The following is a 26,497-nucleotide window of genomic DNA, read 5'->3' as shown; positions in this document are numbered from 1 at the left end:
CCTCCCGCGCCCCGTGACCCCCCCCCCCCCCTTTTATAGTGAAAAGCCTGGCACAGAACAAAGCCCCTATTACTGAGCCTTCTAAGCCAGCTGTCCTACGTTTAAAGGCCCTTGCAGCGCATTATGGTTACAAAGAATCAGCCCGGTGAAATTCCTGCATTCATCCACTGTGACCGCTAACTTCAAACATGCAGGATTCACTTAAAATCTCTGGTAGTGTCTGACCCCCAACTTCATTGCTACTAGAGGCTGAGCGGGATCACTGTGACATCACTGACCAGGGTATAAATGCCATTTTATATATTTCTACATTGATATATAAAATAGCTTGTTTTATACATATTAAAATTGATCCCACCTCCTAAGCTAATTTTCCTAGACCGGCATTATTAGGAGGCATAAATACAAGTTTCATAATTCTGCAACTTACAATGTAAAATGTTTAATTACCTATAATAATTATAGTGGAATGTATGAGTCTAAGCCTACCCCAGGCCCATACTAAAATACATAATAAATAGGGATAAATAAACATTAGATGTTACATATATTCTTGGTATTATTCTGTTGCAGTAATACATAAACTTCCAGATAGCCCTTGGCTCTGCAAAAGAAAATAGAAACACTGCTGTTCATGATGTGTAGATCTACAGGTTTAGAATCACAATTTTCCTACTTTACATCTAGTGAAATGTAAAACAGGGAATTTTTGGGTGCTACCAAGAGCTTGACTCCTATGGCTGCAGACATAAGCATAGACCCTACAACTAAGCCCCACTATCCAATGAAAATGCCCTTATTGGCCACTGAGGGGATCCCGGCACATTATGAGACAATGGTAGAGTTTAAGCTCTGGGGTATGGAAAAGCCACAATGTCAGCTCCTTGCAACAGAGTACACCAAAGACCAGAGGAAATTATTGTCCTAGCAAACACTTGAGATTATTTGATACGGCTATGCACATTTCAACAACTTAAATTTAAAGTGCTGTATCCCACAGAAAACAAATTATATCTCCTTGATTGCAGTACCCTGAAATCTGATTGGTTGCTTTGTATTTCTACACCTTTTGGGGTTATTACATAATTTTATTAAATAATCATGAATATTCTACTCTAGCATTAAAAACATAGCAATAAGAGCATGCACAAAATGGTGTTCCTCGTGTGTACCGGTTTGTACAGCCTCCTGCTGTCAAGGTAGAGGTCAGTTATCTTTAAACTATAATTATTTACATATACACTTTATTACTTATATTAAGATCTAAGGGACATACTGTCTTTAACCACTTCAAGACCAGGTGTTTAGACCCCCTTCCTGGCCAGGCCATTTTTCAGTATTCAGCGCTGCGATACTTTGACTGACGTTTATTCCGTCATGCAACGCTGTACTGAAATGAATTTTACACCATTTTTTGGGGACAGATAGGGCTTTATTTTGGGGGTATTTAATCACCACTGGGGGTTTTATTTTTTATTATAATTAGAAAAAATTACTGAAAATTTTGAAAAAAAAACGTTTTTTTAATATTATGTTAGGAAACATTTATTATTACCCAGTTTTTTGGTCAAATATAAAAGATCGGGTCACGTCGGTTAAATAGACACCAAACATGTCAAGCTTTAAAATTGCGCGCACCCGCGACATCGCAGAAAACGACCGCAACCAAAATTAGCCATAGGCGACGCTTTAAACGTTTTTACCGCTCATCAGTTTATTGTTATCAGTGATTGATGGCCCTAGACTTATTGCTCTCACTGCGACGTTCGTGGCGATATGTAACATGTGCGGCGTAATGGGCGCAATCGTCTTTTTTGCACTTATGCGCCCCCGACGCATGTATGCATGCGTGTATGTATGGGTGGAGACTTTAAAAAAATTTTTGTTTTTTTTTTATTCTTTTTTATGTGTTACTTAAAATTTTTTGGGGAGGACTTTAATTTTTTTTCCCTTTTTTTTTTCCACTAAACTTTATTGCTATCACATACGGGGGCTAATAAACCCCCCCTATGTGATAGCAAAATATGTGACAGGTCCTCTTTATGGAGACATCAGGGGTCTCCAAAACCCCTAATGTCACCTAGGACCCCCCAAAAAGAAGCTGATGAAGCAGAGATCTGCTCCATCAGCTTCTTTCCGCTCAGATCTAGAGAGCTCCTGGCCGGCCGTTTTTTACTACGGCCGGCTCGGAGGCAGTTAAAGGAGAACTATGGGGGTCAGTGTTTTTCCCCATAGTTCTCCTTAGGGTAACGGGAGGACACAAACTAGCGTCCTCCCGTCACCCTAAGCTCAGTATACCGCGAGCTACAGCTCACTATATACTGAGACGCCTCAGCCGGAGCGGATCCCGACATCGATGTCGAGATCCGCCCAGCTGCGTGAGTGACAGCTGGCTCTGCCTATCTAGAGGCAGAGCCAGCTGTACCCGCCCCCTCCCCCGTCCGTTCCGCCAGTCAGCGCTGGCAGATCGGAGCGGGGAGAGGGGAATCCAGCCCCTCCCCCTGTCACGGCAGAGAGCCGTGACAGGATCGAGAGGTGAGGGAACCCGGTATGTGTTCCCTCACCTCCCGATCTACTGAGCCGACCTGTGACAGTCTCATTGTCACAGGTCGGCTTAGAACTATGAGGTGAGTGGAAATCACTCATCTCATAGTTCTCCTTTAAAACACCTTAAAAAAAGCATCAAGCTGCCACTGCTAGAAAGTCTTGCACTTGACCACTAGCAACATCATGTTACCGGCAGTGTTCTAACAGTTTCTGATATTATGCTGTTTTATAACCTACTACCTATACTTAATGGAGTCTATTTATATACAATTTGCAGAGCCATTTGCCCTGGGAATCTCTGTGAACATTTTGTTCCGTAAAAATCGATGTAAAAAAAAATGTTTTTACAATTTAAATGTCATTTCGAATTTAATGATGTAATAATGCTGAGTGGCACAGTAAATAAGTAGTTATTTCCTATGCTCCTTAGACCCACCTGGTGGCCAAAACACAGTATTTCATTATTTCATTGGCTTGTAAAGAAAATATACTAAGGGGTCTATTCAAGAAGCAGCCGAAGGATCTAGCCATAGCTTCGGGCTGATCCTTCGGCTAGCTTCGGCCCCCAGGACCCCTTCGGTTCAGTAGAACAGAAGGGCCGCTATACGGGCTATTCAGTATAGCCCGTACAGCTCCCGAAGTTGGCCGGGCGGTTCAGTCGAGACGAAGGCATATGCTTCGGCTTGACTGAGCCGAGGTGAAAGCCGAAGCTGGCCGAGCGGCCGGCTGGCCGACAGCCTGCTTCTGACAGCTTGGGGGAGCCAGCCGTGATCTTACGGCTGGCTCCGGCCACTTGCAGAGAGATCAGCGTCCCTGGTTACCAGCTAACCAGGGACACTGATCTCCAGATAGCCTAAGTCTCCCGGGCGCTCCCGCTCCAGGCCGCCCAGCAGAGAAACACTGATTTTTTTATTTTATTTTTATTCTGACATGGAGCCGTTGGCTGTCGTCAGAATTTAAAAAAAAATAAAACATTTTCACCATAGGAATGCATTGCTAGATTCCTATTGGCTATTTCAATTTGCAATAGCCAATAGCAAACTAGATATTGCACCTGCCCACTGCTGCAGTTCTCCATCAGGTCCCCACTGGTGATTGACAGCAGCAGAGTGCGGGTGCAATAGCTGGTTTGCTATTGGCTATTGCAAATTGAAATATCCAATAGGAATCTCGCAATGCATTCCTATGGCGAAAATGTTTTATTTTATTTTTTATTGTTATTGTGACGACAGCCAACGGCTCCATGTCAGAAAAAAAAAAGTGTTTCTCTCCTGGGCGGCGTTCAGGACAGCGTTCGGCTCACTTCGCTTCAGGTCGGTCATTCACTTGGCTGCCTACGGCAGCTTAGTGAATAGACCCCTAAGAATGTCCGTTTTTGCATCTCTTCCCACAAAGCGAATGTTCAGAGATTTGCTGGTGAATGGCCCTGATTTTGTTTATAAGTGGACCCCAAAGTGTCTGTAAACCTGAACAATGAACGTCTTTTATTTACTCCCTTTGGTCTGTTATACCATTAAAAACATTTTGATATGTGTTTGAAAAAATCCTGCCAGAAATCCTGTGACATTTTGTGCACACTCTGTACTGAAATCTCAAGCAGTGTTATCAGCCCAGCATAGTTCTATTTTGTGGACTACAGGACACAAAATAATGTTATAGAGGTTAGGAGCGGGGGAGGTTGTACTTTAGTCCTAACACCCCTTTGTCCTAGAATGACACCCTGGGACAGGAAGTGTGTTACTGAGAAGGCTACCAGATGAAAGTAAAGTAAAAAAAACTAATCCAGCCACCACATCTGAGGACCAGTAAGCTGCAATGTATTTAACTTTTGTTCTTGGGTTTAGATACACTTTAAAGGTTATTCCAGTGCACAATATTTACTACCTCTGGTCATATTTCTCTGGCTTAAACCATAAAATAAGATTCATGTGATGACTGTGATTCAGCTGACAGTGCTGCCAATAAAATACAATGCTGGGTTCCTTCCACGATATGTTCTGTACAGTTTGGAAAATGTAGCTCTTATCACTAAACCTGGCAAAGAAAAAAGATTTTGTTTGCAAAGGATTATGGACTAGCAGTCTCATTGATTACATTCTGTCATTTTTCGTTTCTTATTCATTTGTGACTGTCACATTCTGTTTGATATAACATGCCTAGACAAGAGCTGGGCTGAGACTTCATTTAGTGGCAATCTCTGCTTCTACAGGCCCAGAGCTGTGACACCTGTTGGTTCTGAGAATTACCCACCCGGCGTGCAGCTTTTTGTTTTCAGTACATGTTGACGTGATCAAAGATGAAGCACACCAGATTCTGTACAGCCTTTTTTTTTTCTTGTTTTCTTTTAAATAACACATTGTTCTCATTTGATATACATACTGCGTAATCCTAATAGCATATTGACTAATGTGACTGCTTTTTGCCATAATAATCTTTTAATGTAAGGTCACACATTTAGCCCTCAAGCACATGGCATTCAAAACCATGGCTGGGGATTCCTGTGGTTAGAACCTGCAGATTTTTGCGGCAGGAATCCTAGTTGGGTCCATACAGATATGGCCGTTGTGCCCATTCCAGTTAATGACAGGGTGACAGCAGCCGCATTTGTCCAAGGCTTCCTGGCAGAAATAGTACATGGTACAATTACTTGCAGATCTGGAGAAATACTTGTCCCTGGGCGTAATCTCTTTGCATCCAAGGACAAGCATCTATCCCAAACCCCAGGTAATTTTTCCATGGTCCTTGTGGACAGCCACAGACAGATGCGGCTGCTGTCACCATTATTAACTTGAATGGGCACAACGGCCGCATCTGTATGGACTCACCTGAGATTCCTGAGGCAAGAATCTCCAGCCGTGGCTTCAAATGCCATGTGCAGGGAGCCTCAGAAAGAAGAATTGCAAGGCAACAAAAATTAAAACAGTTGTCAAAAATAACAGTTGTCTAGGCCACAATAACATTCGGAAGAGGAAGGAAATCATCTGTTATCTTGTGTCACCTAGTGGTGTTTGGTGATTACAAAGTGGGCAAATACTTAATCTGGCCAGCCACAGCTAGATTTTTTTAATGAATATAGAATGTTCATAGCATGGTCAAAGGTTCGATTAGTACATGCTTTTGTGACTGAAGGCACATTAGATTGTTAGCTCTCTTGGGCCTGGAATGCGTAAGGGCTCCTTTGTCATTCTTACATACCTGAAAATATATGGCAAACTTTGTTGCTGGAACAATATACATTTTTCTCAAGAGTAAATTCCTTGGATCCTGATTCGCTGTTTGAAGTCTAACAGGGATATTTATAATACAATGAACGTGACATTCACCAAACATCCACTCATGGTGACTCTGCATGGTAAAACACATTCACAAGGAAGATTCCCCTGCTCTGAATGTTTGGTAAATGTCACATTGACTGCTGTATAAATAAGCCTCAAGTCTCCATCTGTTCTGTCATCGCCTTTTCCACTATGTAATCTCTGTAAGAGCGGACCGTACTTTCTGAATTTTAGTCTTTGGGAACAGATCCTTGTAAAGATGGAGTTGATTAATTTATTGATTTGTAGTCTCATTCAAAGATCTCATTACTGCACAGTAGCACAGTCCCCACGTCTTTTATCAGACTACGTCCATATTGCCAAGTTACAAAGACATCTAAAGTGTAGAGATGTTTTGATATATAAGGCCAATTATAATGTAATTAACTGCATTCCAAGGTTGCACAGACCGTTTCTCCATGCAAAGTTTTGATAATTTATTCACTTAAGTTTTCTAACTGTGTACATTTTATACATTTGAACCCAGTGAAATCAGCATCATGTAAGACTGACAATTTGGTACCACAGGAGAGGGTAGAATTAGTAATGCAAGGCACACTGTGGAATGGGGAGTGTGGGCTTTCAGGCTGATTTACTAAAGGAGTTGTTCATACAACAAATTGGTGAATATTCACCTCAGTTACTAGTGCAGATTAAATAAGTAAACAGGTATTTGCTTTTCTCATTTTTGGATAATCTCAGTGAATCTTTACACAATTTATTGTGTGAATGTTTTTTACTCCCTTAATAAATTAGTCTTTGTATGTAAAGAAATAAAGAAAGACAAATGCAAAGCGGGCTTGTAGTTGTGAACAGGCCTGAAGTGAGGGATAACACCACGTGAACTGTACATTTCCTGGTGGTGGTAAAAAGTAAATTGTTTGCTACTTAGTAACTCATTTCTGGTACTGAAGGCTGATGGCATATATAAAATGCATGTATGTCAACTATTTTACCTGCCACAATATTTGTGATTCTGTTGGACCACTTTTGCAATTTACACACACCTGCCACTCTGAATAATGGTTTTTCAGTTGCAGTAAAGAAATACAGTGGTGCTATCTTCCTGCCCCCAGCCTGCTGATTGAAAATAGCCGAATAATGAAAGGGTCATCTCTGCTCTTTCCCCTCCTGTAAGCAGGTTAACAGTATTAGACTGACAGCACTGTAAAGTGTAATACAGTCTGAATTGCTTACAGTGTTGGTCGCCTCCTCTGTGTGTTACTTCACAGGGGTTTAAAAGAATCTAATATACAAGCACACAGTTGATAACTGAATAACGAACACGTAACACTATATTACGGGGTGCTTCTTATATGTGCTCAAAGTCCAGTTTGAAATAGTGAAGATGAAATAATAATGAAGAATACAGTTTAGCTGGATTAACACTGGTGATATGTCCGTTTTACTTTCAGGTGCTGTTTACCAATCTTCCCGTAGTTCATGTCTATGCCGTGAGCACTAGTGGAACGGTGGATCCGAAGAAGCAGCTAACCAACCTCTACACCTGCCCAGTTTATAAGAAGCCACGAAGGACAGATCTCACTTATATATTCTCATTGTATCTGAGAACAGTGTTTGTTCCCGATCATTGGACAATGAGAGGCGTTGCTCTACTGTGTGATAACAAATAAACCAGATGCAAGTATTGTGAGAAAACATCGAACATCATAATAAACTCTTACCAACAATTCTGATGTCACTGATCTGAGTCACTATTGTCTGTGCTAAACATCATGTAAACTGCATAACAAAATCTACATAGCTCTACTGTGCAACACCACTGGCTACAGCTACCTGGAATTTAGGTGTAGTGTTTTCCCAGTTATTGTCTCCTCAATGTAATAAATATGCATAATGGAGGAAGCTGTTGAACCAACACCAATGATATCACATGTATCATAGTTCAGGACACAAATGAAAGCTAGCTAGCTTTGTTTTTCAATGTGTTAATTCTCTGTTTCTGCTTTTAGAGATACTCGTGGTGATTTACTAAGGACAAATAGGCTGTTCACTTTGCAAGGGAATTTGGACGTTGCAGGGGAAGTTTCCCCTTAGCTTAGTGAATGAGGTGAAGCTCTGCAGACTTCCATCATCCAATCATATACAAGCAAAAATACAATGTTTTTATTTTCTTTGCACATGATTGAGATTTTTTTGCTACAATTACTAAGCTAAGGTTAAATTCCCTTGAAACGTGAACAGCCTATTTGCCTTTAGTAAATCAAACCCATGTCTTAAAACATTGTTTAAATTATCTTCTTTGTCTGAAGTGCACTTTTATAATAGCTATTGAGAACTGAACGATTGTTTAATAAAATATATTAAACAAAAAAATGATATAATTTCACTTGACTCTCATTTCACTTATCTGGTTAGAGCTGGGGTAGCAATCCACTGGCCCTCCAGCTGTTGTGGAACTACAAATCCCATGAGGCATTGCAAGATTCTCACAGCCACAGACATAACTCCCAAAGAGAGATGCATCATGGGATTTGTAGTTTCACCACAGCTGGAGGGCCGGAGGTTTGCTACCCCTGGGTTAGAGGGTTGCAGAGCATGTCCTGCTACAGGTGAGCATGGCTGAATAGACATGGTATAGATTGGTGTGGGTAAAAAGATTGGGTGTATAATACACAGACTGTGGTGTATGCTAGCAGTGACACTGCCATATTAGAGGTACCATATTAGAGATATTGATATGCAGCACACACTGTCCTGTTCTAAAGACTGACCTCTTAAAGGAGCACTGTTTTATGTTCTGTTAGAGAGACTGCTGGGTTGGAGACACACTGACATTTAACAAATGTGTAACGACAATGCCATAACGTGCCAGAAGTTGCCCTAAAATAAAGCTCATTGGTGACATTGTGAATAAACAAAACTCTGACATACTCCTTCATTCAGAGCAGCACAGGGTTCATGTTTCATGGATTTGACACTGTGAGGCTCGCCCACACTCACTGCCACTGACAACACTGCTTTGATAATTTAAGCATAGCTAGTCAATACTTTTTTTTTCCATCTAGGATAAAGCAGGGAATGTTGACAACCTATTGGATTTTGTTTTCCATCTCTGTTCATTTGAGGTAATTGCTCTTCATTTTCTGTCAAGGAAGTGAGAGGAAATCTCTCCAAAATGATGAAAATGCCTTAGTAGACAGTTGTCACCAGTACAGGTGCCCCCATCAGATGATCTCCCCTCTATTCCTGTTCTAGGGGCAGCTCAAAATTGGTATCTCCCTTACTTTCAGTCTCAGGGAAAGTGGTCATCCGGACAAACAGAGAGCATGTAAGTTCCTAACTGGGAATCAGACAGCAGTGACTACCTTCTTGGGAAAAGTGAGTGAATGACGCTGTGATCGAGGTTTCCTTATCTAGTATGGCCGCGGCGTAGATAAAGAGAATCGGAATATTGGGCTGGCAGCTATTGTACACTTAGGGGTTTCCATCATCACCTTGGGATGTGATAGGGATGAGCGAATCTGAAATTGGCGCTTTCAATGTGACAGAATACTTCTGTATCCAATATTTAAATGAAATTATTGCTGTAGATATACTTTAGAGTTGCCTGGGCTAAACAATACCAAATCCTAATGGTAAGCTCTGCCCACGAGCTAACCGGCCTTTCCAACCACAAGAAAACAACACAGGGCATAAAGTCTTTATGTATGATACGAGTTCTTCGCAATAAGCGAATAATGTGTGGAACATTTCATAGCAAAACAGGTTTCTGAATAACCAACAAAGTATGTTCCTATATTTCCACCGGATGACGACTACTTACCTCTGCACAGCTGCTGGAAACTGATATCTAAATATCTAAATCTAAACTCCGGGCAGAATTTTTTTTGGCATGTGTATAAAGCTGCTGCAAATGTGTTTTCACTTCAATGCATAGCTCAACTGTCACTGGGAAACCCATAGGGGGTAATTTTTTAAAACTTGAGCAGACAGAATCTGGAGCAGCAATCAGATTCTCTCTTCAATTTGTTCAGTTATGGTTTGAAAATAAAAGACAGAAGCTGATTGGTTGCCATGGGCAACTGCTCCACATTCTGTCTGCTCCAGTTTTGATTACTCCTCCCATAGTACTTCCTTATTTGCAGGCCTCTCATTGACATCTGGTTTATTAGACCGTTGACCACTGTGCCCTCTATGCCCCACAGCCATTGGTCTGGTATCTTCCAAGTTGTAGTTCTGCTTCAACAAGCAGTGATGTAACTCCCCCCTGCTTGCTGTAGTGGGCGGACTCATGAGTCTCAGACCCCTGGTCTGGACCGCCAACTGTACATGTGATTGAGATACAGCCCTCATCTCCACCCACACACATATGTCTGCCACTTCCCGCATTTCCTTTTGCATAATGGTAAATATAGCGCTGTTATCCCACATAGATGCAACATGCAGCAAGATGGAAAGACCTTCTCCTGGTGCCTGGAAGCAGTACATTTTAATGAGGGATATCATGACATCACTGGGACTGAAAATCTTGGATTGCTCGAAAAGTAAGTCGTTTAAGAGAGCCTGGGGAGAGGGATCTGCAAATGCAAAAGAATAGGATCCTGGAGTTCAGCCTAAAAAAAACAAGTGTTTGTTTTTAGTTTTGGATAGAGTGGAAAGGGATTAGAACACCTGTCAGGTTTTATCGCCATCTGTGTTCCCATTAGATATATTCACCCTCCCTGTTTGTCCTGTTGATCGATATCACTGAAAGTAAAAGGAAGTCACAAATTTTGAGTTGTCATCAGAACAGAAATAGATGGGAAATCTTCCAATGGCTTACTGACCACCAGGAATTTCCCTTGTTTTGCAGGGATTTCCTCTCATTTCCTGTTGTGTCTATGGGACAGGAAGTGAAGGGTAATTTCCCCAAGGGGATACATATGGCAAAAAGAGCTGACAGTGGTTATAAGTAGGGATGAACCGATACCGGTTTTTCGGGATCGAGTACTCGCTGATACTAATACCAATACAGGAAGTCCCATTAAGGAAGCCAGGCAGCGTGTAATGACTCACCACCTGGCCTCCTGATTAGCAGGGAAGCAGGGTGGCAATGAAAGACTCGTCACACACTTCCCGATAAGCATGGAGCCGGCCAATCAGGAAGCTGGGCAATGAGTCATTACACGGCACCAGGCTTCCTGATTGGCCGGGAAGCCGGCTCCACCAAGTGACGAGGGAGCATGGAGCCGGCTTCCCGTCCAATCAGGAAGCCATGCAGCGTATAATGACCTGTTGCCCGGCTTCCTGATACCGGAAGCTCAGGTATCGGGTTAGACATCGGAGCATTTGGGTGAGTACTTTATTGCATGTTTTGGTTGGTTCTTGTCCTGTCATTGCTTACATTCAATAGTGATATAGTTGAAACAGCACTGTGTAACTACAATACAGTTAATATGAAGGATCTTAGGGCATGTGAGAAATTAAATGTAAGTTTAGTTGACCTCAGTAAACAGTGGCACACAGCCAGAACCAAATGCAATTCCATAGGAAACATTTCTTTCATTGTTGTCTGTATGCTTCATAAATAGGAAATGGATTTGGTTCCTCGCTGCGTCTAAAAACTTCAGACTGAAAATATATTGTTTCCTTAGCTATCACTTTATGACTGTCATTGAGTGACATGTTGAGCTGAATAATACAGCAGAGGGACTGTTGATTATCAGCTGAAAGGAAACTCTGTAGGCAGTTTCTCACTCTGTCTATTTAGGTTTCTCATCCCTGTTATGTCATTCTGCAGAGGACATAGAGAGGGGGATTTATCAAAACTGGAGCAGGCAGAATCTGGAGCAGTTGTGCATCAGCTTCTCTCTTCGTTTTCAAGGCTTAACTGAACAAACTGAAGCGGGAAGCTGATTGGTTACTATAGGCAATTCCTCTAGATTCTGTCTGCTCCAGGTTTGATAAATATCCTCCCCCCTCCCCCCCAATAACAAATGTAATAATATGTGTGTTTTTATTCAGCTATAATAGTAGGTCACGTGCAGAATGTGCAATGTAAATAACACATTAACAATCAGGCAAATGCATTTAATGGGGGGAATTTACTAAAACTGGAGCAGACGGAGACTGTAGTAGACTGATCAGGTCATCTCTCTGCTCTCTCCTTTCATCAACATGCTTCTTGTTAGCACATGTGCCTGCAGTAGAGCCGGAATGACTAAAGTTGTGTATGCACGGTCATATTTTCTTCAGTCATCCTGCGGGCTGAACGAAGAAAATATAACAGATCCCTCAAACAATGCTTATGAGGGAGGATGGAGGTATCCCCTGCTGTTTTGCATTGTTTTCTAATAGCAGCCACTGGCCACTGTCAGATTGCCCAAATGGAGTTTGCAGCTGGTTGGCTGCAAGCTCTGTTCGGCTGAGAATCTTCCAACCTGCTTCTTCAATCAGCTGATCAAGGAATGTCTGGTGAAAGGGTGCCAACAGCAGCACCCACTATGTGAATTTCAGCAGATTCATCAAGAACTGGCTGCAATTCACACCATGTATATCCTACTTAAGAGTACTAACCTTCCACCTTCTAGTTTGAGTCTCACTGTGAATGAGATAAAAAGAGGGCAGTTTCAAGTACTTACATCCAGTCATCAACATGGGGACAAGGTGCCTCGCCAAGGAGAGGTCCAAACGCCAAACAGTCCTCACAGTCCTGGAGAAGGTAGCCATCCATCATCTCTCTATACCACTATGCAGCCACAATGCAGGGCTGGGTGCATATGCTGCCAATCACCAGGCCCAAGTACTGTTATACAGAGTGGACTAGACTAAATAAGGGCTTTTTTTTATTACCACCAGTGAAAAAGTGGTGGAGGTAAGTGGAGGAAAGGGGGGTAGTTGCTATGCCAGTTCCCCATCAGTACCACAGTGAGATTTGATAGGGATTTGGAATGTGAAATACAAATCTGCCAGGTAAAATAGATCTCTGCAGAAGGGGGAGGAGTGTTATCACATTTTCAGCATTAAACTATATAAATATACACATCTTATTATTTTAATGTACAAAAATGACAGATTTTTCAATTTTAAATAAACGTTAACACCTATTAGAGTAGACGTCTAAACCCTGTCAGATTCATTAGTGCTGTTTTCCTCCTTTACTGAATTCTAAACAGAGCTAATTCCTAAAACATTAGTAAATTATCTGTAAAAATTAAAAACATCCCTTAAAATGTCGCTAGTCACAAAATATCAGTCAGTAGAGAAATGAGAATTAGTGCTTAATGGCAAGTGCTGAGCAGATGCTAACATACTTTTAAAAATGAAATAGGGACTAAAAAATGTTATTGAGTAAACAGAAAGTATGATATTTAAATACCACGCAGAGGCTAGCATACGAGTCTCATCCCTTATTCTGCACTGTGGCTGCAGGGCTGCTGAGAGATCCAGAACACAATGGATTCCTGCCCACACATCTGCCACACTATAGAAGGCTAGGATAAGCCTGGAGTGCTATCACAGAGTGGGTACACTTGGAGGATGTCCAGTGTGCTCTCTTCTAATGCTTGCCCTGGGTGTAAAGAGACACTCTCACTTTTCCCAATGCAGGGCAAGTAAGTGTCTCCTGAAAGGGCATCCCCCAACCTTACCTCTCTTTGTAAAGTTTACCGGTCCACATCCTGTTCTCTGAAAATAGTGAGGAGTCAGTGATGTTTCACCTATAGCAGACACCTTTCCCTTAAGGGCAATTAGGTCTAATGGGAGAGAGAGAATTCACCTATCATGTTAGACGGCTTCCAGATAGTAAGATTTAAGGGACATGGTATGTGTAGGAGTGACCAGGGCTAGTGGCTGGCTGGTCACCGAGTTCTCCGTTGCCTCAGCTGATAGCAGATAGTAGCATAACCATTGTCCTCACAAGAGTTGAACAGTGAGGGCAGGTGGCAAGCAGAAGAGTAACCCATATCCAGGCAAAGGTCAGGGCAGGCAGCAACGACAAGAGTAATTTGTACCAAGGCAAGGGTCAGCAACAAAAGAAATTCAGAGACAAGGCAAGGCAAAAGGTACAGGAACCTGGAAGCAATCACTATCTCAAACCTAGAGCCATGGGCGTGCAGCGCCCAGCAACCGATGCTCAGGCCAGGGAAGGGAGGATGACCAACAGACATCATAGGAGCATTTCTCACAGCTGAGGACACTGCCTGCCACTTCCAGGTATGGAGAAGCATGTGACCTGCTTCCCTGTGATAGTGACCTGGCGTAGAAACCAATCACTTGGTCTGTGCACTGTCACATGACCAGGGGAGTGACAACAACACCCTCTCAGGTCGTCAGCAACACCATTCTCAGTGCTCCCCCCTTGTTAAAGAGTATGGGGTAGCCAGAAAAAAAGAATGTTAAGAAATGCTTTGGAGGCCTGTCCATGAAATACAGTTATTACTAATAGTCAATTTCTTTCAAAACATCTTATTGTTGTGGGAAATGTAGCATGAAAAAACATTAAGTTAATCACTTGAGTCTCTAGGCCTTTTTCTCTCTCAATCCCAGAGCAATTTTTTACGACTTAGCAATGTCTTAGTTCCGTACATCTTATCTTTGACTGTTTAAAGTCTATCCTAACGTACTCTACATCCTTTTTTTGTGGGACAGATAGGGCTTTAATTTGGAAGCAGCTTTATATACATGTTTTCATTCCTTGGTTTTTATTGGGAATGAATAGTATTTTTTTATGCCATTTCCTGCAATTTTTTCCAACACAACATTTACATAATTTGAGCGCCCCCCACCCCCTTTATTTCCCTAAAATAAATCAATAAAGTCTTCTAATTAAAATTATATTACCTTAGTGCGACTTTAATGTATAGCAAAATGATAAAGCTCAAAGTAAATGTAAGGGTTTTACTTTTAGAGAGCTTTATTCCCTTTTTTATTAGCTTAACATTAAGACAAAAGTAAGTTGGGTTGAGGCCGGGCACAGATGAGCACAACAGCGACTTTTTCACAGGTTTGCGTCCGCAAAAATTGGGAATGATGTTGTATAAGCACTTAATGTTGCACAGTGAGCACACATGTCAAGTGGATCACTCAACAAAGCCTCCAGGTGTATTGAAGTCACATAAATTGATATCATAAAAAAATGACATTTCATATCACTATGCCTTTCATTTTGAATGGTATTCCAATGAACCAGAGCTGCAATGCACCACAATGCACAATGTATGGTGCGGTGCACTGTAAGGCAGTGCAGGAAACCTTCATTTTTCATGCATTGTGGTGCATTGCAGGCTATTGATTTTGAATGGGCTTCCTAAAGTATCCTAACCCCATGTGCCTCAACGCATAAACCCACTTACACTGCAGCATGTAAAGGAACTACAGTCAGATGTAAAAGACACACATGTAGTTCTGCATTTATTAATATATTGTTAAATGTATTTTTTTTTTTTATGCAAACATTACCTGAATTTGATTTCATATCAGGCAACAAGTTGTGCTGAAGTGCTTATGTGTTATTAAGGGACACACTGAAAGAAGGAGAGAACAGATTGATAGAGATCAGCTCATCTGCTGCTTTTGCTTTCACTGACCAGTCACCGGCTGGGAGAAGAGAAGGTAATTATAAATTAAACAAAAACTGAACTGTGGAAGTTGTGCCAAAAAAAGCAGAGGTCAAAGGACTAGTCCCCAGTATTGCCTGTAGTCTCCCTGGAGCTGATTTTTTCCACAATAATGACTTAGGCTGTCTTGTTCTGCACTGTATCTCTGTATGAAGGACATATTGGTGGAGGAGCAGGGCTTATGCTTCCTCATGGCAGAGTCCCCCCTGATAACTGGTGACTGGTAGTGGTGAATATTCAAGAAACAGCCACAGAACGGATGAAGATGGGGCAGGTATATGCACACACACCTTACATCCTTTGATAGGGTGAGTACAGTGAACAGCACAACAGTGACATCACCGAATCTCACTCTAAATCTCATGAAACCAGCAGTCAGAAGCAGCAGTGCCTTAGATCCCACACTGCAGATATACAGCTATTAGACCATAGACACAAGGGTGCCTAGGCACACTAACATACCAAAAAGTGCACTGCTGTTTCAAGAGGAATTCAGGGAAAAAGGTAGATATTTCAGGGTACTACTAAGGCACAATTAGCATTCCTAAATGTTCCCTATAATACAGCAAATCTTCACTTTTTACATTTATGTTCACTTTCATTGCAGCAGAGAAAAAGCAGGTCTTCTGCCCTGCCAGCACGGTTTAAATCTCATGACAGGTTGACAGAAATACAAATCCTTTGGCAGGTAGAACAGCTCCAGCTTCATCTGGTATTCATCATGTATTTAGAGGTTTGGCTGGAGTTCAGCTTTACATTTCAGGGAAGAGGATGATGAATTGGATTAAAGGTTAGAGTGAAGGAATACATTTAAAGGATTGGGCTAGGATTTTGTTAGTTGTTTAGGTTGTTAGGTGCACGTAGAGCCATAATGTTATTTGGGGGATATTGTTGGAAAGGAGTAGATCCCCTGTCAAGTTTTTATTGCTTGTATAAAGAGACAGCCAACACTCGCCAAAAAACCCCTCAAGCTTTTAATGAGGTTAAAAGTTGAAAAATCATAGTGGAAGCATAATACCAACATTTCAGGGATATGAAGGTCCCTTTCTCAAGGTGACAAGTTAACAAGACCCCATACAGTGAACAATCCTAAATACACCCCTTTTAATGAGTAAACTCACACCACCACACACAGCTATACCCATCCATGTGCAACACACTGGATTCACATAGATGAAAGAGATGCTTTTGGGTTTTTTTTGCAGTGGGACAAAGGAATTATCATAAACCCTGCTGGTAAGGGCCAAACAATTGTCGTCCTTACATAGTTACATAATAGGTGAGGTTGAATAAAGACACAGGTCCATCGAGTTCAACCCATGTGGTTATGTGTGTGTGTATTTGAGTTACTAAAATTACCTGTACCTCTGAATGTCGTTCTCTCTGAGATAATAATCTAGATGGTTCTTGAATGATTCCATACTCTCAGCTGATACCACTGTCTGTGAAAGGGAGTTCCACAATTTTATTGCTCTCACAGTAAAGAATCCCCGTTGTTGTTTAAGATTAACCCCTTAGTGACCGAGGCATCTTTTAGTTTTTTGTACCTATGATATAATCCACATTTTAGGCCTGAAAATTACTTCAATCCCCCACACATTATATATATATATATATCGAAAGCCAAGACCCTATAGAATAAAATGTTGGCAGTTTAAAAATTTTATGTTTGACGATATTAGCGCAACGTATTATCGAACCCAAAAATGTAGTGAAAAATGCCCTTAAGTGGCCCAAAACACAATTAAATACCCATTTTTTAAATAAAATATAAAAGATGAGGTTACAACGAGTAAATAGATATCCAACATGCCCAGGTGAAACTGCGACAAAATTCAGTACCCCAAAAAGTCCATAGACAATGCTTTAAAAGCCCCCACAGGTCATCACTTTAGAGATACACATACATATTGGCTTTAGAATTATTGCTTTCACTCCAGCGTGCGCGGCTATACCCAACATGTGTAGTGCGATCGTCGATTTCATACGTAGGCGCACCCGACACGTGTTTACGTGAAGACGCGCGTGCTCGCGGGGGACTTTACATTTACCGGCCCGGAGAAGCGATCGCGCGACAGCTGAGTCGCCCTGTTCACTTCTATTGTAAAGCCAACAGTCGGCTTTACAATTGTACACAGAGACCCGGCGTCTTTAGCCGCCGGGAGTCTGTTTAACCAGACTCGGTGCCAGTGAAGTACTATGGACGTCACTGGTCCTTAAGGGGCTAAACCTTTTCTCTTCCAGTTTCAGGCGGTGGCCTCTTGTATTCTTGGCTGAACTAACAGTAAACAGTTTATTACTGATTATCCCATCACCATTAAACAATTTGTACATTCATATCATGTCCCCTCTCAGTCTCCTCTTTTCAAGGGTGAACAAGTTTAATGCATGCAGTCTTTCCTTATAGTTTAGGTCCTCTAACCCCTTTCTTAGCTTTGTCGCCCTTCTCTGGACTCTCTCCAGCTCAAGGACATCCTTTCTGTGGATTGGTGACCAAAACTGAACTGCATATTCAAGATGTGGCCGAACAAGTGTTTTGTACAGGGGAAGAATTATGGATTTGTCTTTACAGTACATTCCCTTTTTTATGTATGATAGTACCCTGTTTGCCTTATTTACTGCAGCCTGGCTTTGCATGCTGTTACTAAGGCGACTGTCCACTAGGACTCCCAAATATTTTTCCACCTCTGATTCCCCCCATTGGGATGCCCATTAATGAGTAGCTTGCATGTGTATTTTTAATTCCAAAATGCATAACCTTACACTTCTCAGTATTAAACCTCATCTGTCATGTAGATGCCCACCCCCCTATTTTATCCAGGTCTTCATGTAAAATTGTCTTCTGTCAACTTTATTGCCCTATAAATGTTGGTTGTGGGAGTTGTAAGCAATGCACATATGGAGGGAGCTCCCTTATACTTACAGCCCACCCCACCTCAAGCTGACACGCAGGGCCAGGCAGTATATTTTGAATGGCTGGTTGGCGTGAGAACTAAGGGTGCTGCGCTAGTGGGAGGCTGAAGAGTCTCTCACCTAGAAAAGTGGAATGCATGTGGCGACCCACTGAACATTGGGTCGCGACCCACTTTTGGGTCACGACCCACCAGTTGAGAACCAAGGATGTAAGGTATACATTGTATATAATTCACCTGTGCTGTGCTATATAATGCAGGATATGCCTTCTGATTGCCTTGTGCTGTAGATTCAAGATGTATAATAGAGTGTGTTTATATGGAATCTAGTTTTGTGCATGTGTGTGTATGAGATAGGGGAGATATCTCCCTCTATCTCCTTCTATGTAATAATGTTGTGTTGCACACTTCCTGCATGGACATTTAATTTTGTAATTTGAGAATCCACCGGCACTCTGGGAGTTACCTGTGCATAAAACATACATGTACTTGTTTAGGCTCCGCCCCCCAAGATTTGATTATCTATTAATGTAGTTGCAGACAGATTGGTACAATTCTTGGATTTTTTTGTTGGTATTAGAATTTGTATATCTTTCACTGGACGTTGAGTATGTTGCATACACGCGGGGGGCGGGGGGGGTCTGCAGGGTGTGTGGTGGGCTCTACAACGTCTCAGGTGGGCTATGTGGGGGTCTGTGGCGGGCTCTGCAAGGTCTGAAGTGGGCTGTGCAGGGTCTCAGTCCCTTCCGAGACTTCACACTTCCGGGTTCACAGTTGTCAAATTCTGTCCAGGAGCGGCCAAGAGGTTTTAAAAAAATCAACTACTGATTGTACTTTACTTGCTTAAAAACAGAGAAGGCAAAATATATTCCTTTGCAGCCAATGTTGCCACACAGAATGAAAAAAAATCCTACATGGTCCCCATATGTCAGTTGGCTCATTTACCTGGATCAAATATTGTTCTTTTAGCCTTTAGTTGTTCTACTTTGGATATTATTTGTTTCAAGAAAACTATACAATCTTTCTTCATAACTACCATTATTGTTATGCTGGCACTACAAAACTGAGTCGAGTAATTACTTACCAAATATGTCAAGTCTTAAAATTGCACATGAAATGGCAGAGCAGTAAAGAATTATGGTACTCATAATATCTATAGCCAGCGCTTAGAAAACCTTTACAGCTCATCAGTTTAGAATTAACCATAAATCATGGCCCTAGAATGTTTTCCTCACAGTCTGGCATGTGTGATTACCAGAACGTGTTTAGTATTTGTCGTTTATATATCCACATGCATCCTGGGGGTATGCATGTTTACGTACATTCTTTTATTACTTTGATTGTTTTTGCTACACTTTATTAGTATTATAAGGGGGCTGACAAGCTGATAACATAGTGTAATGATAGTTCCCTTGATTTTATCAATATACTTTAACTTTATATTTTTTATAGCTTTTTTTTTTGCTTAATTTTTTACTATCACGCAGGGTCTAACAAGCTCCTCTGTGATAGCATGGTGCTGCTGCATTTCCTATTTATGGAGTTATTAGGGTTCTACTAGACTCCTGATGTCTCCTCTGCACTGGGTCAAAGCTGCAGGAGATATTGAATCTAATGCTGAGAAGTATTATTCATCTGTTGCAACTAGCAGGTGGCAGTCTATGTGTATATTTATACCCTACTTGGCCTTAAAGTATATTTCCACTTTTGCAGTTAAATGTGAGTAAACCTCTCTATATGTTCATTACGTGTTCCTACTCACACAACATACTGAAAAATTACTTCTTACAAAAAATTCTTACCTTTTTAGATGTTTTGTAAAACAGGCAAGATGGCTGATTCCAGGTTTTTCTTAGCCCTTTCACAATGGTCTGTCAATATTCATTAGTAGCAATAAAGCCAAGAATTCACTTACATTTAAATGTCAGTATATTTAATAAAATACCAGGTTCTATGCGTTTTAAAGTGAACCCTACACACATACCCCTGAGGAACACAAACAACCACACAACACAAGCCTAATCCTGTTTTGTTTTTTTGCTACCTAGTACATCATTGATCTAAAATGAGCCTGCAGGACAGAAGTTAAGATTTTGTAAACTTACTACATGCTTGTTCCGGGCCAGTAATTCATTAGACAATGAATACTGGTTCAGTGGCACCACACTGTTGTATCCTCAATCCAAACTTCACTTGGGGTCAGCCCTCTCAACCTCAACCAAACCTCAACCTTAACGGCAGAACTCAAATGGACAGCATAGCCAAACAAAGTGATCCATCATCTTCATCAGTCTAATGAAGGGGGCTTGCCCCTGAAACGTGTAAGCACTAAACTCCTTTACTGGCAAGCCCCTTGATGGTGGATTACTCTGTTTGGCTATGCTGTCCATTTCTATTATTCTATTTGGCTATGCTGTCCATTTCAGTTCTGCAGGTAAGATCTTAAAAGGATGGAGTGGTGTTTATGCCCATGTCTTCATGTTTGTAAGAGTAACATTATCCATTTTTTAATTTTCTTCAATAAATTATATTACACAAGGAGGGGGCGCCTTTTTCTGTTTTTCGCTAATAGAGGATAAACTGACTCAAGACGTTAAATATTTCCAACTTCTTCATGAGTTAATGGTGAGTGGGCTAAAATACAAATACTGTATGTCTTTGAAGATGGAATTATTTGTACAAGGCACATTCATTTATAAAGCAGGAAGAGAGAAGAGGCACTGCCTCATATTTATGACATAAATATGAGGGTTAACTAGACATAGTCCCATATAGTCAAAGCTATATCTTTAAATCACTTCAGAAATCTTAATATATTATCCAAGAGACCATAGAAGTAGCATCTACCAGGCAAGTAGTCAAATATCTCTTTTCTGATATTTGTAAACCTTATTACACACATGATTGCAAATGGGTGGTTTCTACAGTGTTTGCAAGTACATAAAATACCCTCTTCAAAGACATATTTGTATTATTAGTTGTATATATTATTGCTGTGTTATGGAAATACTGATTGTTTTGTATGTACTTTACATTTCTTACACTTCATTTAACTCCTGACAAAGTTGGAAATATTTAAATTAAACATGTTGAATCAATTGTTCATCCTCCATCAGTGTTGAGATTATATTGTAAACAATGCACTTGTAGTATGTTTGGTGCCATCATTTAGAATAATAGTTAAGAAACATGGTGATAGGATCAAGATGGGGCTTTAGGTTGTCTTATTATGTGTCAGCCTTGTTGTAAGTGGGTTCAATTTGATAGATAATATAAAAGTGATTTGTTTTTAACTTCATTGTATATATTCTATGAATTCCCTCTGGTACCATGAAAGTCCCCTAATCCTCTTTTTACATGTTGAGTGGTCTCAAAAATTCACTTACGTATCCATTAAAAATTATGAAGTGCTTTTTTACATACCACTGTAAACAAACAGCAGGTGTTTCTAAGTGGTTGGAAACTACTGAATCTTGACACAAGTCTTTGTTTTAGGGATGTTCAGATACCAAGTACCGTACTCGGTACAAGTACAGATACTTTTCCAACTCCAAGACTAGACTAGGGAAAATTCAAAAGTTAGGAGGCAGCTGTCATTTTTAAAGAGCACACGGAGCTCCTGGGATTTGTACATCTCTGTTTTAATGTATGATTTTGTTTTTATAAACATATATATAAGGGATGCACCGATACAATTTTTTTCAAGTACAAGTACTGATACTTGCCCAGGTAGTCACAAATAAAAGTACTGATACATTTTTGTTTATTGTCATGTGACAGTTTTTTCTAAAACAATAGAGACTAATGATTTCAGGACAGTGGTGGAGCACCGGAGCCAGGTACCAGCTGCAAACGCTGCAACCCTGGTAGTTCTCATGCTAATGCCAAGTATCGGCACTGGTATCGGAACATCCCTAATTGTAATCATTGAGGATCATTGAGAGATAATACCTTCAAATTAAAAGCAGTCAGATAGGTCAGGGATGGCTTGTTTTACAGTACTTGTATTGCTTAAAGTGGACCTTTACCCATATCTTTAAAATAACAACACACACACCTTTAGAAATGTTTAGCAATGACAATCTACACACACATACTTCTACACAATAGCAGGCTTTGTATTCTTTGCATACCTCATTTCTCTTCCCTAGTCTTCTGATAGTGGCCCTGTTAACTAAGTGCAGATTACTAGATCTCCTTTCACTTCCTGGATTTCTTGAACATGTGACTAGACATGTGACTAGGACATGTGACCATGCACATCATCTCAGGGGAGGAAAATGCCTTTCCCCAAGATCTTGTGAGATTACAGATGAGATTTCTCAGCAATGCTCTGCTGATGGCAAGGCAATCCCAGTGTGCATTGCTTTGGCAAACTGAAGTCATTTTGCCCTTTCAAAGCAGGAAGTGAATGCTCTGCAAGTGTAAGTATTTCATAATCATAGCATTTTACACCTGACATGTCTGTTATTATTAATCATACATAGAGTGATGCATTGGTAGAATTTGATTTTTTAGTGTAAAGGTCCGCTTTAATGTGACACTAAACTCAAGAGTTAAACCTTAAAAATGCATTCAAGTACCTTAACTAACAAAAATGTATCTTATTTGTGTATCACTCGACTGTAGATCTTCACATCATATCTGAATTGGTGCTGACACTGTCCTTCCTTCGTTCTGGAGGGTGGCTACTTTTGTTCCCCATGGTTACTGCGTGTGTTGTAGAGTAGCCACTGCTCCCGTGATAATAACTTCAATACAAATGATTAAACTAAACATGAGATCATAGTCCATCCTGGGCGCTGCAGGAAACTACCAGTGCTGGGTTCTTAGCACAGAAAACCAACCAGATACATTTATGGATTTCGATAAAGAAAACGTGTACTCAGTTAAATATGTAGGCTCCCAATACTGACATCATTCTGAAAATGCTAGGTGTCCGGCTTTCTCATTTCAATAGTTCTTAATCACTGAACAAGATCAAACATGAAGTAAATAAAAGTCAGAGTGAAGTCAGTAATCCTAATCTGCAGATTTGTTCTGGATTAGTGAGTCAGAAAGCACTGAAGCCATTTGATCAGTGTGGCAGCCAGGTAATTAACATTTTCAGAAGAAGCTTAGCAATGACAATCAATTATTTCTCTCAGCATTTGTTTTCTTTAATCAACCACGTATGTTGTGTGCACTTATTTCCTGAAATCTGCACACTATACAAACTATTTTTTTTTCATTACACTAATAAGCATGTTTTCCATAATATTAACACTTGTAGTATGTTTCATTTGGATGGATCTTTTCATAATGTCAGACTGAATTAGATTCATCTAGAATAGATATCTGAAGTATCGATGGTTCATGATGCAGAGCTAACATTAAAATGACTTGTAGAAAAAGATTCAACTCAAAAGAAGTCATTTATTAATAGTTCCGATTACAAATAGTTATAATTCATGTCATTCTATCACAATATTATTGTTTTTCATTTCCAATTATTCATTTTGGTAGCAGAAGATAAAATAACAAATCCCATAAATCTGAACACACAAAATATTCATGTTACAAAATGAAGTCTATGACTTTCCATGCAAACAGCCTGCCTCATCTCAAACCAAATATATGTTCTAGTCTAAAAGGAAATGTGAATGTATAAGAACCAATTGTTAAGTATCTTAGCTGCCTGTCAATAAATGTAAAAAGAACCAATTACAGTAGCTTAGTTGCTGAAATGTTTTGCCTAGATCAGTTACAGCAGTGGTAGCAGGGCGATCCCTATAATGAGCCTGAGGATGTTGCCTCAGGTGTCATTTCTTTGGGTCACCTGGGGGGACGCCTGGCAGAGTGGCTTGGCCGCTCGGCTGCACAATGTTTGCAGTGTGGCTGCTGCCCCCTTTCCGGCCAGAGTGTCCCAAGTTGCTAAGAGCTGGGTGGGGAGATGTGTAAGGGCCATACACATCTCCCCGCCCAGCTCTTAGCAACTTGGGACACTCTGGCCAATGTCCCACCAAGCTCCTAGCAACTGGCGACATCACTGATTACCAGGAGCTGAGTGGGATGCTCTGGCCGGCATAGTCCTCCCCACCCGGCACTTGCACCACCAGCACCCACTTAGGGATGCTAGGGACACCCCTGAGTGGTAGTCCTTTTCCCATCCACCATATTTAACAGATGACTGGAAGACAACTGTTCACTAGATTGAGTCTAATCCTCTGATTGGTAGTTAGGCACGTTGATGGTAAGAACTTTGATTGGTCCAAGCACGTGTCACCTTACTGTGCAGCCTTATATGAGCTATGGGTAGTCATAACAATGCCTCTAAATTATACCTTGCCACCATTAGAACATTAGTTTACTAAACGAAGCATATTAAAAAAGTAATTACAGGCTTTTTGACGTGTGCTAGTTCCACAAATTATACTAACATGCATTTCACCTTACCATCAGACCATCTTTGCTTTATACAGTGTGATGACTTTTTAAATGCCAAATCAATTGTTCAAATTTTTCTATTTTTTAACAGTTATAAAGATCTGTTTGTAAGAGCTGGTTTACACCTCCCTGTGTGTTTTCATTACCACATAAGAACCAACACAGTGCGCCTTTGGGATTATGCCATTGTCCACATCATGATGTGTGCAGGTTGCATTTTAGTGTTGTCCCTTGTGTGTATTGAAAGATGTGGGATGATTCCTTTCATTACGCTAGAAGTTGTTAACTGCTACATATATTTCACTCCTGCTTTTCCTGCTCAAGCAAACGAATGAGATCTTTATTTTTACAGTACAGTATCTACTTGCCTCCTTCTTGATGAATATCTTATCGAATATAAGGCATCTGTATGAATTCTTGTTCCTTATGTTCTGGCAGTGACACTTCAGTTCCTGTACTTGCCACATACTTTGTAGCAAGTACTTTTGCTCATCACTTCTGCAAAAGGGTCTAAGCATGCTGCCTCAAACTTGTAACCCCCCTCCTATAAGGATACCAGCCAATATGGCTGGTGTTCCATTGTGGTACTCTTGTAATTAGGGGTGTTCTGTTCTTTTTTAATTTTTTCTGATTATTAGATTATCAATTATTAGATTGTGTGTGTGTGTGTGTGTGTGTGCGCGCGCGCGTGTGTGTATATATAACAAATCCATTAGAGAATCCAGACTTATTAGACTAGTGAGAACCTCTATTTGCCAGTGATAATACATCAGGTTTCTATGATCAGCCTTGGTTTCTCTGCATTCAGTTTGAAAGCTGAGCATCATAAGAAAGGTTCAGCATATCACAAATGCATTAATTATTTTTTACAAAAGGGCCCAGTGGTGGTGAAAAAAATTTAATGGCTGAATGAAGCATCCGCTTTCCTTAAGTGCACACCACAAATAATAATTACTTTAACAAAACTGAAGATACAAACAGTCTATTTAGTAATAGTGAAATACATACATAAAAACATTGGATCCCAGAACAGAATGAGAGGAAAAAACACTAGACTCCTGGGGAAAACTCTGACTGCCCATAAGTAAACATATCCTGAACAGATAGATTAGTTCCTTAATGAGATACATCAACCATTATACTGCAGCTATAGCCACTATATCTAGTTCTATGGTGGTTGGTCTTCCTGTTCTAGTAAAGATTATTTCTCTAGCTTATCAGCAGTTTATCTTTTAATGATGCAATGAGACTGATTTACTAAAGTGCAGAAAAGTAAGGTGAACTTAAGTGATTGTGGGTCAGAAAACTGAAGTGACCCTGTGTTTACCTCAAATATTCAATTATGTGCAGGGAAAATCAAAAAAATAGAGCTTCTCCCTCACATTATTGAAGGTTTGAAGTAAAGGCAGGTTCACAGGCTCACGCTACACATCAGTAAATCAAGCTCACTGCACTTCATCTTACATCACTGCATGGAGCACGTTAGTAAATCACATATTTGTGAGCTTTGTATTTGTAGTATAGTCATTGAGTTTCCGGTTTTGGAATTGGTATATAATTAAAATTTCTTTGAAAGTAAACATGGGCACATTGACTTGGTGCCTTCAGACGGGTCACATTCTTCTATTTTTGCCTTGAGTGTTGGTAAATAGAAGATATGCAAAATGGGTCTTATAATTATAGTGTGTTACTGTCCTTGAGGTCTTTTTCAGCATAGGATTGGTGGAGCTACCACGGG

At 40.6% G+C, this 26,497-nt stretch overlaps 1 protein-coding gene across 1 annotated transcript in view; it reads left to right on the top strand.

Annotated features, from left to right (window-relative positions):
- The window catches only part of LOC108788892 (dynein heavy chain 5, axonemal-like), a 237,649-nt gene extending 230,083 nt beyond the window's left edge, over positions 1 to 7,566 (top strand). Inside the window, exon 76 of the mRNA XM_018558793.1 lies at positions 7,277 to 7,566. Within this exon, the coding sequence (XP_018414295.1) occupies positions 7,277 to 7,495 (219 nt within the window). The 3' untranslated portion in view covers positions 7,496 to 7,566. The remainder of the gene's footprint in view (positions 1 to 7,276) is intronic.
- The last annotated feature ends 18,931 nt before the right edge of the window (positions 7,567 to 26,497 follow it).

This window comes from Nanorana parkeri, unplaced genomic scaffold, assembly GCF_000935625.1.
Source record: "Nanorana parkeri isolate BGI_ZX_2015 unplaced genomic scaffold, ASM93562v1 scaffold359, whole genome shotgun sequence".
Lineage (NCBI taxonomy): Eukaryota > Metazoa > Chordata > Amphibia > Anura > Dicroglossidae > Nanorana > Nanorana parkeri.
This window is presented reverse-complemented; position numbering and strand designations above follow the sequence as displayed.